Raw genomic sequence first — 15,877 nt, 5'->3', positions numbered from 1 at the left:
AAGAGTTAGAAACAACTGCCAAACAACTGAACAAATCACGTTATCAACATTTCTTATTTTGTTATGATAGCAATATTTTTCCACCATTCTGAGAAAATTGGTGATAATTTCATAAATATATAACAATTTTCTTAGGGTAAGTCAGTTTGCAAATTCTTATAAGTTTGATAGTTTCATCATGGATTTATGAGAATTGTAAAGGAAAAACAATTTTTTAGGGGAATAGTAATTTTGCCCTCAGGGTCTAATTTTGTATACATATTGTCAAAAATATTATAAATGTCTTTAAACAAATATTGTAAATAATATAGGATGGGACTCAATGTCCTTCTTAACTTACCATAATTATTTAGTACTGTATTTAAATGTTAGAGGCAATAATTAATTCATTGAAGTATTTGCCAAAAGACATTGATGCAGAGGATGAAAATGCATGGATAGATTGCAATCTCTGTCATTTCCACTGACAAAATCATATCAGTTTCTGATGCTGAACCATTTGACAGTGTCAAAGATTTTGGTGGAATGAAATATAAATATTTTAAGGAGAAATAATTTTTCAGTTTAATAATACTGAAGACAATATTTCTTATTCAAATTATTGGTATTTCTTTGAGTAGTTTTATAATTTCTCATATTTCAGGTAACATAAAAGATATATTCAGTCACTTCTAGAAATTTATCATTTGAAGTAACAAGGTTGATTTTATGTTGTCCTTGAGCTCAAAATGACTAGTAATTTCTCAGACTCTTCATATGAATATTTATGCTGTTTTGTTTGTTACTTCATTACAGGATGTATACATGTTATCGATTGAAAGTCTTGCTGAAGTAACAGCACGCTGTATTGAACAACTTCATAAGGTAGCAGAGCTAATTCTTCATGGGCAAGAAGTGGAAAAATCAGCCCAGGACCAAGCAAAAGTTCTTACAAAGTAAATGTAACTTAATTTTTTTATATTTTTTCAGTGTCTTTCATAATAGTTTAGTATTTTTTCCATCCTCATCCATCTCAGAGTTCACAAAAATTAAGATTCTATATCAACAAATCTCTATTTTGCTGTGAAAATAAATGCTTAGAGCAATCTATAGGCAATATATTATAGAAATAAGTAATACCTGCCTCTTAGGAGTTACTACACCAAGATTACCTGGGGTATGTTAGAAAATATATGACCTTGATCATATTTATAACACCACTTATTGTTTCAATAGATCAGATACTTTGAAATGCAGGCATTGTTGGTATAAATAAATTTTCACCACATAAATTGAGAATTCCCTTTCTTAATTTAGTCTTATAGTTAGAGTGACAAAATTTACCAGTGCATCCAGATTTTCTTAGCAGTTTCTGTGGTTCACATCCCCAAATTCATGACTGATGAGTCAGCTCCATTCTATTTTCCTTGACCAGTCATTCATTAAAGACATTCATAGGAGCCAAAAAAAGGACCTAAAAATTGTCCTAAGTTAGACTGAGAACAAAAGTACAAGTGTTTTCCTTGTCCTTCCTTTACAATTCACCAAGACTATTTATTTTATTCATAATTCATTCAATTCAACAATATTTACTAAGTAAACTATATTTTGGGAGATAAAGACAAAGAGGACATAGATCCAGTTCTCACTTTTATGTTCTCCTAGGACTATACAACAGTCAAATCAAGCCAGCATTCATTGTTTGCAGGTAACTATTCTGGGCACTGAAGACATAAAAACAAAATAAATTAAATAGTGCTTTGTCTTGAGGAACATATTTAGGGCAACTTTATCTTTTCTTCTTCCTTGAAAATTCCCCAAACTTTCCAACTTCCAACTTAGACCATCCTGAGATAAGGGTATGGTCTCCTAGAAAGTCTTAACTCCTAGAAAGTCCTAACTGATGCTGCCTATGTGATGGCAATCAGCTTACACATTTCAAGAGCATAGAAAAGCCTCTACCACTGCCACCAGCAGCCAAAATGGATCATCTGGAAAAGGTACAGCCAGCATCCCAGGTGCCCTAGTGGCAGCTACCATCTCACCTTCTTCACAGTGTACAGAAATTCTGTAATCATAACCCATAATTACTTATATGAGTGAATTAATTAATTAAGGAAAAGGCATTTATTAAAAGCTTTCTCTTTGATTAGCACTGTGCTATGGGCTGAGGATGATACAGATAAAAAAGTAAGATAGCCTTGGATCTCAAGCTGCCTCCCTTCTAATGAGGGAAACATTACATGTATGAGCAGCAAGTCAGATGAAAAGGCCCAGCAGTCCTTAAGTTTCAGGAGCAAAGCAAATGGTAATACATTTCCTTAGTATCATATTAGTTTCTGATGTTGAACTATTTGATTGTTTTCTAGGTCTTTATAGTTCCCCTGAGTGCTGTGGCACATTCAGAAACAGTTGGTCAAGACATAGGGCTTGCTTTCCTGGATGACAGATATAGGGACCTGACATAGGAATGGTGATGTTGTCTGGAAGGAAATAATAAAGAGGAACTGCTGTTTCCTGGGTCCTTGCATTGATTATCCTGCTATTTCCATTCACATGTGAGATAACATGGTAGTCAAAGTGATGATGGTGGTAGTAGTGGTTTGACTTTTCTGGCAGATAAGAATTTCTGTCTCCCCCTCAAGATATCTTGACATCTCAGTTAGGCTGACTTGCCTGCCCAAAATTATGCTTCCCTGGGTGACTGGACTGGAAGAAGGGCTAATGGTCTGAGGTGTGTGTTGTTCCTGGGACTCTTAGCCTCAAGGTCCTTGGTTCTTTCTATTAGGATCTAAAGAGAGAGATAGTGGTTATGTTAGTGGCAGTAATGGCATATGGTGCCTCTTGTCTTTCCTTCAAGATTCCTTGCTCCTTTATCTCAGGTGCTCTTCCCTCTCCTAAAATGAAATTTCTTTGAAAGGAAAAAATAAGTTGTAGAATGCACTCATATTTTATACAAGTCAAAAGTATACCCTCTATTATGAATTATTAGACAGGATATTAAAAGGGAATCTTTCACTCCTCCTCTCAACCCTAACCACCCCCCCTCCAAAATAACATCAGCAAATGAATATATAAACTTTCTTCCCCACTTCAGTAGGGAAAATGCATCCAAATCAAAATACATTTTTCATAATACTTATGTTATAAACCAAAATTCATAATAAACCCATTATCTAGTTGTCCAGAACTCTATCAAGAACACGAAGTAAACTATTTTTTTCAGATTCTAATCTAAGTACTTTAATTTTTTTAAAAAATTAACTTTAAAGTAATCTATTGGTTTTTTCCTTCAGATTAACCAATGCAATGTGTAATGAAGTGGCCTCCTTATCTAAGAAATTTTCTGATTTTTTAACCACCACTGGGGTAAGAGTATAATATTTTTTATAGGGATGGGGGGATGGGGTTTGGTTCTTTGAATTCATCAAAGTAGGGTGTCCCCCAAAGAGGAAATTTCTCATGCCAAAATAAATATTCACTTATCTGAAATTTAAAGTCCTACAGAGTTGCCTGAAGACACTAAGAGGATAAGTGATTTGCCCAGAGTCTCACAATCAGTTTATATAAGTTTGAAACTAGGTCTTCCTAACTCTCTGGCCAGCTCTCTATCAACAGCACTATACTACCTGATATTGATTTATTGTGGATATTTTTTTTTACACAGCTAGGTAGTTATTAAGTGTCTGAGACTGGATTTGAACCCAGGTACTCCTGACTCCAGGGCCCGTGCTTTATCCACTGTGCCACCTAGCCACCCCTGATTTATTATGGATATTTAAACAGTAAGGTGCATTTGGGGGAATAAGAATTTGAGGGACTAAGAAGAATGGTAGAAGTGCAAGACAGAAACAAGATTTAAGCAAATAATAAATTGGTTTATTCTAAATCTAAAATGCAGCTTAAAAACAACTGAGTTAGTAGTTTTTTTCTGTAATGATACCATACTGTTGCTGTGGTAGGTAATAATCTTTCACATTTGTATAACAATATGAGGTTTAAGAAGTGTTTTCATTACCAACAAAAGTACTACAAGTCATATTCTCCTAACTTTACAGTTGAGGAAATTTAAGCTTAGAAATTAAGTCTTGCCTGATCAGTCCCATAATGAATAAATGTCAAGGCTGGGATATGAATCCAGATTTCTTTTGTCTCCAAATTCATCTCTTTCCACAACAACATATAGACTCATAAGAAGAAATGAACTGGGAGCCAGAAGATCATAATTATGATTCTAGCTTAACAACTATTGTAGCTAGCTATATGAATGGACAAATCACAGGGATTCCATTTCCTCATTTTCAAAATAAAGATATTTTATGTTCTGAGGTCCATGGATCCCTCTTTAATGTCTTTTACTTTTCATTTTATTTGAATTCTTTCCTTTGCTAGATTTTATGCTATTTCCTATGCTTTAGATTGACCTTCAGAACCAGTTTACATACTACAGGGGAAAAAAAATCCAGATTCATTAATTTATAGTCATGCTTGGTTTGGTTTCTTTATTTTCACCAATTCTTTATTTTCCCCAGTTTGTTAATGACCCTATGCAAATTATTTCATGGCCCACTAGGCAAATGGCCATTTATTATTTTCTGTAGTTCCCTAGCCATCATATCAATCAATCAACAAGCACTTATTAAGTGCTTACAATGTAGTAGGAATTTTAGTGAGCTTGGGGGTTACAAATAAAAAAGTAAAAGAGTTTCTATCCTTTAGGAACTTGTATTCTTTTGAGGAGGGATAATGATAATAGATTGATAGAATATTTATATATTTTATATACATAAAATTGTTTCATGTGTTTTCCCATAAATAAAACATTTATTAAAAAACTTAGGACAATAAGTTTCAACAAGAGATAGTGGAATTTTTAAATTTTTAGATTTACTATGAAAGTACCATCTCACAATATAATGGTACTTATATGGTAAAGTTAATATTCATGAATTTTAATTCATCATTTCTGTGAGCTTTTCTAGGTCTTAAAACACAGCCAATATTCATAATTAGAAGTGAATGGGTTTATTTTGCTCTCCAGACTCCTTTCATATTGTTTGCACCTTCTCAAAATCAATGTCATTTTATTATCCTCACTTTGATTATATTTCAGCAGTTTATTGATAATCAGATAAACCAAGAGCAAATACTATAATGGATTTTCTGGTTACTGACAAAATGGATTACATTTCAAAAGAGTTTTTCCTTAGAGTCCATTTTAGTGTCCCTAGAAATAATATGTAGTATATGCTATTTAGCCTCTATTGAAATAATTGTAACTGGCTACATGAAGCTATTTGTATTAGGACAGGTTTTGTGATTAGGATCTTAAATGCAATGAGGAAAATTCATTGGGATATTTTCACTTTTTCATATGGTAGTATGATGATGTATTGCAAATAATGGATTAGAAGGGGGAAGGAGAATCCTTATTATAATCCCAGGTTAACCAATATCTATATAGCCAAAGGGACCCAACATCCTATTTCCATATGATAGAATAGATTCAATGGTCAATTGAACCATAAAAGTTATTAGTCCATCCCCATCATTTTACCAATGAGGAAACTGAGACCCAAAGAGGGAAAGGAACCTATTCAAGATCATATAGCATAATCAAGAATTAAACTTAGATTCTCTGATATATAAACCACTTCTCTTTCCACTGAAGCATACTATGGTTGAATGGACAAAGAGCTGACCTTGGAGCCAGAAAGAAATATAGATGGTGTAGTGGACACAGAGCCCCAACTCTGGAGTCAGGAGGATCTGAGTTCAAATACAGCCTCAGAAACATAATTACCTAGCTGAGTGACCTTGGGCAAATCATTTAACCCTGGTGTCTTGCAACCCTCCCCACCACCACCAAAAAAAAGAAACATACTATGCAACTCTGTTAACCTTTTAGTACCCTGGTCAGCTTCTAGACTATTAAATTGAATAGAAAGTGCCAAATTACATTAGTAAAGACAGTTCTCTCATTCAGGAATTCCCTATATCAATGAAATATGAGTCCAGATTCTTCCCCCACAGAATGGAAAAATAATAGCCACTCACATAAATATTGTGCCATTGTAAAGATAGATCAGATGACAAGTGAAAATATTTTAGGCTTTTTAGAAGAAAGTTATTCTCTTAACAGAGATCTCTTCATATGCCATGTACAGTGGAAAAAGCACACTTATTTTGGACTCAGATAACCTGGATTCAAATCCTGTTCTCATACTTATTACCTTTGTAATATTGAGCAAGTCATTCAACCTGCCCCAGTTTCCTCATATGTAAGAAATGAGCTAGATAACCCCTGAGATCCCTTCCCACTCTATGGTCCTATAGTCATTATTATTTAAGTTTAGCATCTAAGCCTCCCAGTATGCTCATGTTTTATTTCCTTGCAGTACACATCTAATTCAGTAACTTGCTAAGTAACAGTGCTAAGAATTGCAAGAAGAGGCAGAAAGTAACCGCATTTCCTTTTCCTCATAATTTGCTAATGTGGATCAGAGTTCGAATTTCTCTCTGATAAATGCTGGCTCTGTTAGCTTGAGCTCCCTTACCTCTGTTAACTTCACCTCTTGGCATTCTAGGCAATTAAGACATAAATTGCAGAGAAGTTTCCTACTTGTACTGGTAGAGGGAGTTTCTCATTGCAAGGAACTTCCAATTCCAATCACATCATAGGTCTAACCATTATCCCTGTCCTTAGTCTATGACTCACCTGTTCATAATCAAATCACTATAATTTGACATTTGGCATTTATTTGAGTATATTAATATACTCCTAAAGATTTTAGTATCATTTTCCAATTCATGTGTATATTAGGGATATTGTCAAATATCAGTCATCCAACAAACATATGCTTATTAGATTAGAAATTTTTCAACTAAATTGTAAATGTCTTGAGGTCAGATACTGTTATCTTGCATAATTTCACACACATGTTATATCTAGCATGAATTCTCACACATATAATCCATAACTATTTATTGAATAAATTATTCATTTACTTGTAACCTTTGACCTGTGCTATTAGCACTTTGTGCTCTAAGCACTTTGTGCTCTAGGTGGAGTGTAATAACTATCTGCTGATCTGAGTCAAACTGTGCATTAGTGCACTATATAAATTTTGAAGGTCTATAATTGAAATTCTTAGTTAAAAATTATGACATCAGGACTAAGAACAATATTAGCTTAAAATAATATGTAGTTTCAGCATGCTTTTATATCTCAATTGAGCATTGCAACAAGTCTGTAAAATAAGCAGATCATTCATTTGTAGCCATTTTCCAGATTAGGAAAGTAAGGCCCAGGGATGTTAAGTGTTGATGTTAAGTTACCTGAGGTCATATAACTTATAAGTGAAGACCAGGGACTAGAGTCTAAATCTTCTGATTAATAATCCATGGGTTTTTTTAAAACATGAAGCAGATGGGAAGCATTAGAATGATATTTTCATATGATGTCTTAGGACCTCTCTTGTTCTTAATTCACCAATCCATAGTTCACAATTGATTTGTTAACAAAGCAAATGAATTTCTGTTCACTAATATCAGAATGTTCAGGCCTGAAGTATAGATTTCAATTAATTGATTTGTGTTTTGATTTCACAGAGCAATCAAAAGGCAGAAGTCCTTAACCCAATGATCAACAGTGTTTTGTTAGAGGTAAGCTTTTAACTGTCATCTGGAGAGGGCTTGATAAAGTTCCTTTGAAAAGAAGCAGGTATGGAGGATACAGTTTCTATGTTTTTCTTTTAAGAAGAAAGTGTAACCGTGATTCTCCACTATCTCATCAACAGCCTTTTCATGTATAGCAACTAGCTAGAAACTGGAGTAAATCAACAATACCTAAATTTCCAAGGATTCCTGAGTGCAAAAAGAAATGCTAGCCTTGCATGTTATTTCTGCAACTGTTGCCTTAGGCTTATCAAATGGTTCTGCATGTGTTGCTATAAAATTTGACACCCATTTTAACACTATAATTACTGGTTTCTGTGACAATCTGAAACTTGAAATTTTATTCCATGAAAATCTGAATTTTTCCCTCTTCACACTCAATGAGTCCTCTTGGTCAGTGAGGTCCAGTGTAGGTTGGCAGATGTGTCAGATGCCTTTTATCTTAAAAAAATGATATGTTAGCCAAGTTTTGTCTATCAAAACTCAAGAGGTCTGTTCTTTCCTGGCTGAAACCCAACCATCATCTCCTATAATAGAATCATTAAACTAAAGTTATCCTTATGTCATCTGTGATCTTGCTAGGAGATGCATTGTATGAGAGGATAAAGGAAATATAGCAGCCTTTCCCCATTCATGGGGGTAGGTTCTAGAGAGTTCTGAAAATACTCTATTGGCATATTGGGTTTTTTTTTAACCTGTGGTAGATAAAGGAAACCAGCAAGGTTTTATGACAAAAATTTGGGCTACCATATAGGCAGGTGCCTAGATCTATAGGTAATAATTTATATTTATATGGTGCCTATAAGTTTACAAGACTACCCTTTGAAATTGTTGATACAGATGTTCTTTCCCCACTTTAGAGATGAGGAAACTCAGAGAGAATATAAGACTACGGTCAGAGTAAGTAGAGAGGAGTCAGAATTTGAACTTAGATTCCTGGCTACCAGATTTAACTTTTCACTAAATATATTTACCTCTCAATTCAATTATAATTCAGTTGAGGGTATATCTTCAAAACATATCATATATGTATGCATATATGTATATGTTTAATGTGTACATAGATATACACATATGTATGTATTCATATATATGTATCTGTTTCATATATAGATTCATATATGGATATTCACATATATAATCCCTGCAACACTGAATTACATGCTGATACTATATACCATGGATACTTAAAATGCTATACCATTAATCAAAAGAATTCTCTGTTTTTCAAAAGAGAGAATATATTATGTATATATAATATATATCCTTACTTCCTAGAGATCTTGTTTAATTATTTTCCTCATCATCTAAAATGTTGTTGGACTGCAAAAACTCTAACTCAGGTTATTTCTATAATTCTAAAAGACTGAGGTGTTTTCAGATAGATACAGAATAGTAGCATCAAGTATTATATATAATCCTTGATGCTATATGTAGATATAGATATAAAGATAGAGATAGAGATGATATAGATATAGATTATAGATATAGATATATTTAGATATATAGTGAAACTGGACAGAAGATGGCAAATGTAAATCCCTTTGTTGCTTCCCTGTTATCTGTAGGGGAGATGATCCTTTATCTTATCTTTAGTTATATTTATAGGTCATGTATATGAATGATATGACTTCCTGTGGGAGGCCCCAACCATTTTTAAATCTTTTGGCTAACTTTCCTCCACCCCCTATTCATTATGAAAGGAAATCAATTCTTGAATTTACCATATATACTCTTTTCACATGAAATACAATAAAGAAATTTATTTCTAAAAAAGAATTATATACACACATATTAATCTGAAAAGAAATTTCCCCCAAATAAAGCCAGTCCCCTCCACCTGAAATGAGATCCTGCTTTGAAAGATGTATAAAATAGTCGTGCATAATTATCCTCTTAAAATATTTATTTCCCATTAAAGAAATTTTTAAGCAATTTTCCTCAAATCAGATAACAATATTTTATTTATTTTTGTCCCCACTGCTCATTTTATTTTTATAACTTTCATTGGCATTCTTTCATCAAGGCCATCTTCAGATTTTGTACAAACAAGATTTGAAAGGAAAATCTGGCTGATAGTTGAGTCTATAAGGTATATTGCAGGTAAATTTTCACAGTTGACTAATATCCTAGACTAAACTAAGGCACTAGCTGGCTTTTAGTTTTGTAATATAATCAAAGAAAATCTTCCCTACTTTCTCCTTCTCAAAGATACTGACAGTATATATAATCAATTGAAGGGGAAAAGGTTAGGAAATCAAAGATGAACTCATACCTCAAATATTTGGATTTGGCGTTTGAGAGGAATTTTATGTTGGGGTTGTTTGAGGGGGTTCCCCCCCTAAAGTATTCTTTGGGATAACAGGATATTAATCTAGTTTGCAATTTGAGCTATAGTATATATATCCTAATTGAAAACATAGTAGACACTTATGGATGGAGAGGATGGTACTATCTAGGACTTTAAAGATATTCAAGGGGCAGCTAGGTGGCGCAATGGATAAAGCACCGGCCTTGGAGTCGGGGTACCTGGGTTCAAATCCGGTCTCAAACACTTAATAATTACCCAGCTGTGTGGCCTTGGGCAAACCACTTAACCCCATTTGCCTTGCAGGAAAAAAAAAAATCTAAAAAAAAAAAAGATATTCAGTTGCTTTGCTCCAGATCTCCTCCTCAGGTCAGTTATTTATCTGCTTTGTTACTGGCAAACTAAGATTTCTTCCTTGACATGATTTCCAGACAGTTAGACTGATGAAGACAGAGGTTAAGAATAGAGGTAAATGAATGTGTAATTCTTTAAGTATAACTCAGAAGCTTATATTAATTATTTTCCATTTTGGAGAAATCCTTCTGCAGGATAGAATTCATAATCAAGAGTTCAGTCTGTTAAACAGGATATACTTTGATTTTTTTTTATATTCCATAATGACTGAGGAAATAGAATTAAGCATCATGTGGGGGAAGAGGAGATGGTGGCAAGCAATCAAATTTTAAAGAATAATGCCAACACTCAACTCTAAGAATAGTTTTTCAACTACATTTTTTCCTCCCTCATTAGGGCGCCAACAGTACTACGTATATCCAGGATGCTTTCCAGCTGTTGCTTCCTGTTCTACAGATTTCACATATCCAAACCAATTGTTCGAAAGAAGAACAGTGACAGCTGCCAGAATCCATCACCATGTAAAAGGAAGCATGGCCACATCCTTATAGTGTTTGTGGTTAAACACTATGTCTTAAAAGAAAACTGACTCCTGAAGGTCCATGGAAGGACACTATAGCAATTTTGCACAGACAGTATTGAAATAAATGTTTAAAGACATTTCTCTTCATGTATATGGTTGTTAGAAATAGCTTTTATTCAAATAGTAATATTTTCTTCACATTAATTTAAATTGAAATAAGTATACTCAAAAAATGTTGGTTTGACTATATTTCCATTCATAAAAATTCCTTTAATTAGTAAGTCACACTGTGACAAGAGATTCCAGGATCTTGAATTCTTTAAATCCTAAATGGAGATGGTTGCAAATTTCCCACTCTTCAAGCATTAATTTTTAAAATTTTAACTTAAATGAGGCTAAATTGTGATACAGAAAACATATCTTATGAAATATACGGGATCTGAATTCAGGTTCTGCCAGCTGCATAACCTTGGGTGAGTCACTTAATTTCTCCAAGTTTCAGGTTTCTCATTTGCAAAAATAAGGTGCTTAGTCTATATTATAGGCTCTTAACCTCTTTTGTATCATGGATCTGCTAGCAGTCTGGTAAGGTTTGTGAATGCATTCTCTCAGAATGTTTTTAAATACATAAAATACATTGGAAATCATTTATATTGAAATACAATTATCAAAATATTTTTAAAAGACTTTACAGGCCACAGACTAAGAATCCCTAGATCAGATGAACTCTAAGTTTCCATTCATTTCTAAAATTCTGTAACAATAGACACTGTTATTTCCTAGTGTCCATAATAAAGCAAAGAGTTTTTACTGAATCTGAAAAATAATAGTATTCCTGCAAAAAAAATTTCAAGATTAAGGAAAGCAGAATATCTTTAATACTTGCTTTTTAATACTTAGTTTCTTGTTCATTATATATTGTTTCTAATCACCATGTAATGTATCAGTCAGGGACTGGTAAATGATTTTTTACTGTAAGAAGAAATTTTTAGCTTTTTAGTGGTTTAGATAAATCTGAATGGATTTGTCAACATAGCTTTACCAGACTGTAAGTTCCTTGAGGATAGGGACTCTATTTCTTAGTTTGTTTATTTTGGTTATTATCCCCAGAGCTTAACACAGTACCTCAGAAAAAGGGTACATAATAAATATGAATTGAATCAACATCAGAATCATCATGGTCTTTGAAATAAAAGTATCTATTTATAATTTCATTTATCTGGGGAGATGATGCTACATGACTTGAATAATAAGTAAATTCTTTAGGAAAGTATATCAGATTTCTTACCATCTCAGGGAGGAGGGAGATGGAAGAGGAAGAGAATGATAGAATTTGGAACTCAAAATTTAAAAAAAATAGTGAATATTAAAAATCATCTTTTCCATGTAATTGAGGGAAAAATCATATTTAAACATGTTGGGAGACCTTTACAAATCATCACACAAATAACTACTTATGGATCTATCACCTTCAGTGTCAATAATGACTGCATATTCTGTCTAGTCTCTTCCTTTCAGGCTCTGTGAAGATTTGTCCAATGAATCCATTCAATATCACATAAATCCAGCTGGTTTACAAATGTCCTCAGAAATACAAAGCCCTTTGTTCACATAGATACCTTTCTTTATCTCTCTAGTAGGCTATCTCCAGCACCCCCCACACACACACACACATACACTCCCACCCTGACAAATCCCATTGTGTAGTGTTTTTATTCCTCAGAATTTCATCTTATCATAGACCACTTATGTTTGATGGTCTGGAAAATACAAAAGAAGAAATCATAAAGAAGTGTTGCTATAGGGTCTAATAACCATTAAATATTGCTTTGAAAATTTTACAAAGTGCTTTATAAATACTATCTTATTTTAACACTACAACTGAGGTAGGCTTAATTCTCCATAATTGAGGAAATGTGCTAGAAGGTTAAATTTTCTTTTCTCTTGCCTCCTACTGAGTAGTATGAGGATTTTGAAACCTTTGTATTTGCTTTTTTGTAAATCCAAAACATTCAGTGTGCAAGCAAGAGAAGAATATATGGAGAATCATGTTTGCTGTATTTAAGATATTGCAATTCCGAAGAGCTCTACAGACATGAAATTAAGTGTAAAATTTTAAAAAAGAAACTTGTAGCCATGAGCAAAATTTCTCTACTTAGATTTTTAAACCCATGATTAAGAACTACTTTTATTGTATCAGCCAATGCAACCTTAACAACTGATATCCAGAAAAAGAAAAAAAAAACAACTTCAGTAATTGCAAAAATATGTCATTTAAAAAAAAATCTGTTTTACCACAAGACATATTTTTTACCAAAGATAGGCAAGCAAGCAAATGCATAACAATTTTCAGGGATCCAGTTTTATGTATTTTGATTATAAAGAGAAGAATCTCTTTAAAAAAACTTCTTAAACTATTCTTTTTTAGCAATCACACTCTCTTTATTCCATTTATCATTTACTTTGATACTCTGAAAGATCCATTATGTAATCCAGAAAGGCATTCCACCCACTGAAACATATTCCCTCCATGTATTCTTATTGTTTTGTGATTCTCATGTCATTGTTAATATTAAATAGAGAGAAGAATTGGGGCATAATAGATAGAGAGCTGGCCTTGGGGTAAGGAAGACTGTGAGACTCTAGGCCAGTCATTTCATAGTTCAGTGCCCAAAGCAATTCCCTAAGGTAATAATTTGCATAGAAAGTGCCAGCCTGCACTGACAAAAGGAACTTCTTCAACGTGGAATCTTTTCTGCCAATGAAATCACACAACTAGTGCCTGTCCCTTAATTATCTGTTTTTTTCTGTGCCTTTCAAGTCAGTAACATTCAGGATGAAGATCTTAAGCAATCTTGGTTTTGACACTGACAATCAGTTACTGAATGGATAATATATCCAGGATTTATTCCACTGGCACTTTCTATTTCCTCAGTAATCCTTTTTGGATTTAAATGTGTTTTGGTTCACTTTGAGCCATCAACACTGAACAAGGATGCCTGTCTCTTCCTTGCATCTAGTGCAAAATTGCCACTTGTCTAGATTATGCATTTGTTCTGTGTTTTACCCTTATTAAATGAAAACCTTTAAAAGCATATCTCCAATTCAAAGTAAAATGTATTCAAGGAAAATTCCTCTTGGGTATTGGTGCATACAATTATAGGTTTAATGAACAGAGTTCTATACAGGGTGGGCATTAAGGCATACCTCAAAGGAAATAGTCTCTCCTGCTGACAACATAACTACCTGTTTTTTACTGGGTCTGATTCACAAAGATGTTTTGAACAGCATGGTATAATGGAAAATGTACTTTGCACGGGGTCAGATGACTTGGTTTCAAATCCCAATTCTACCACTTATTTTTGTGACCTTCTACAAGTCCTTTGGACCTCTCTAGGACTCGGTCCTGTCACCTGTAAAATAAAGGAGCTGAACTATGTGACCTCTAAGATTATTTTCAACTTTGAAAGTTCGGTCCCTAAGCTCAATTTTATGTGAATAATGTATTTAGCTAAGTGAAGTTACAGGAACTTTCCACCATTAAGAACTACTTTGGTATCATATTTCCAAGGGTGAAAGGAGGGGCATTCATGCTTAGAAAGTACTGGGGGTACAAGGTTATGTATCATAGATTTCTTTCTGATTGTTTTTGAAGTCAATTCCCCTCCGCTCCCTTACTAAGTACTCAGAACTTTATAAATGAAGGTTATTTTCTCCATAGCCTAGCCATACTTGAATTGTACAGGAACCAAGGGAACATAATCTGTTTGAGGTCATCCCTGATAGGCCTGGATCCAATACTCCATAGCAACCCTTAAAAAATTTGAAATAGGGGTGCCTAGGTGGCACAGTGAATAGAGAACCGGCCCTGGAGTCAGGAGTACCTGGGTTCAAATCTGGCCTCAGATATTTAATAATAATTACCTAGCTGTGTGGCCTTGGGCAAGCCACTTAACCCCATTTGCCCTGCAAAAACCTAAAAAACATTTCAAAATAAGTTCCTCTTATTTTGTGCAAAACATCTCTATAAATAGAAACTATGTACTGTGTATTGCACAAAACTTAAATTGGTCTTTCATTTAGGAAAGCATTTCTTTTCATGATCAAACCAATGTTTCATAGTGGAAAATGTGACCCTTTCATGTTACTCTTAGATATATCCTACTTTTATACTCTCAGGTCTCAAAATGCCTTTTCTAAGTATTTCTTACTAATCTGCTTCTGAAAATGGGATTTAAAAATATGTTATCAAAAGCAGTTCTTTGCATTCTAAAATTATATTTCATTACCTCTCTTTTAGACTATCAAAGTTTAAAATGTCACAGTAGTTGATTTTTAAAAAAAGTTCTACCAGATATGAATTATCTCTCTCAATTATACTGAAGATTATTTCACCAAAATGGCAGAGATCACGGCAAGAGGATCACACAATTATGAGTTCTTTTTTTTTTTCCAGAAGCATTATGCTATAAGTGGATCTGTTTCTGGCTCCCCCCTACCCCCCCATTAGAATGTGAGTTCCTTGAGAGCAGGAATTGTTTCACTCTTTGTACTTGCAGTTCTGGTGTCTTAGCACATACACATTAATAAATAAATGCTTGTTGATTTGACTTGTTGATTGACTGACACCTTCCCTGATCTTTCTTTTTAATTTATTCTATACCATGATTACTGAACAAAGCTAAATAAAAGAGTTACTTTCATTTTTCTTGAATTCCTCAAATAGCCTGTTTAATTAGTCTTCTACATAATTACAAGGGTCTTTTTTTCTGTTACAATAAATGACTACAACCTACATAACAATATTAAAATAATTGTGCTTCCAGTAACATGATCATCATCTGTAATCAAAGCAGTTTGGGCACAGAGGCTGAATAGAGTGTAGAGGAATTGAATCCTACATCCTGCACTTAGATGTACTTACCTTGACCTAGATCACAGAGCATTTTTCTCCCCATGAGCTTTCAGCCAAAAAAGTAATAAGATTATGTCAGCACTATAGTCACTGCTGATTCATTTGACAGACTTGTCTCTTC

The 15,877-nt window shown here is 33.7% G+C and overlaps 1 protein-coding gene across 1 annotated transcript in view; it reads left to right on the top strand.

Annotated features, from left to right (window-relative positions):
- Positions 1–15,555, top strand: part of FAM114A1 (family with sequence similarity 114 member A1) — a 72,081-nt gene extending 56,526 nt beyond the window's left edge. The window contains exons 11-14 of the mRNA XM_074229634.1: positions 796–935; positions 3,276–3,348; positions 7,591–7,644; positions 10,715–15,555. Coding sequence (XP_074085735.1) covers positions 796–935; positions 3,276–3,348; positions 7,591–7,644; positions 10,715–10,816 — 369 coding nt within the window. The 3' untranslated portion in view covers positions 10,817–15,555. The remainder of the gene's footprint in view (positions 1–795; positions 936–3,275; positions 3,349–7,590; positions 7,645–10,714) is intronic.
- Positions 15,556–15,877: the final 322 nt, after the last annotated feature.

Source organism: Macrotis lagotis, chromosome 3, assembly GCF_037893015.1.
Source record: "Macrotis lagotis isolate mMagLag1 chromosome 3, bilby.v1.9.chrom.fasta, whole genome shotgun sequence".
NCBI lineage: Eukaryota > Metazoa > Chordata > Mammalia > Peramelemorphia > Peramelidae > Macrotis > Macrotis lagotis.
This window is presented reverse-complemented; position numbering and strand designations above follow the sequence as displayed.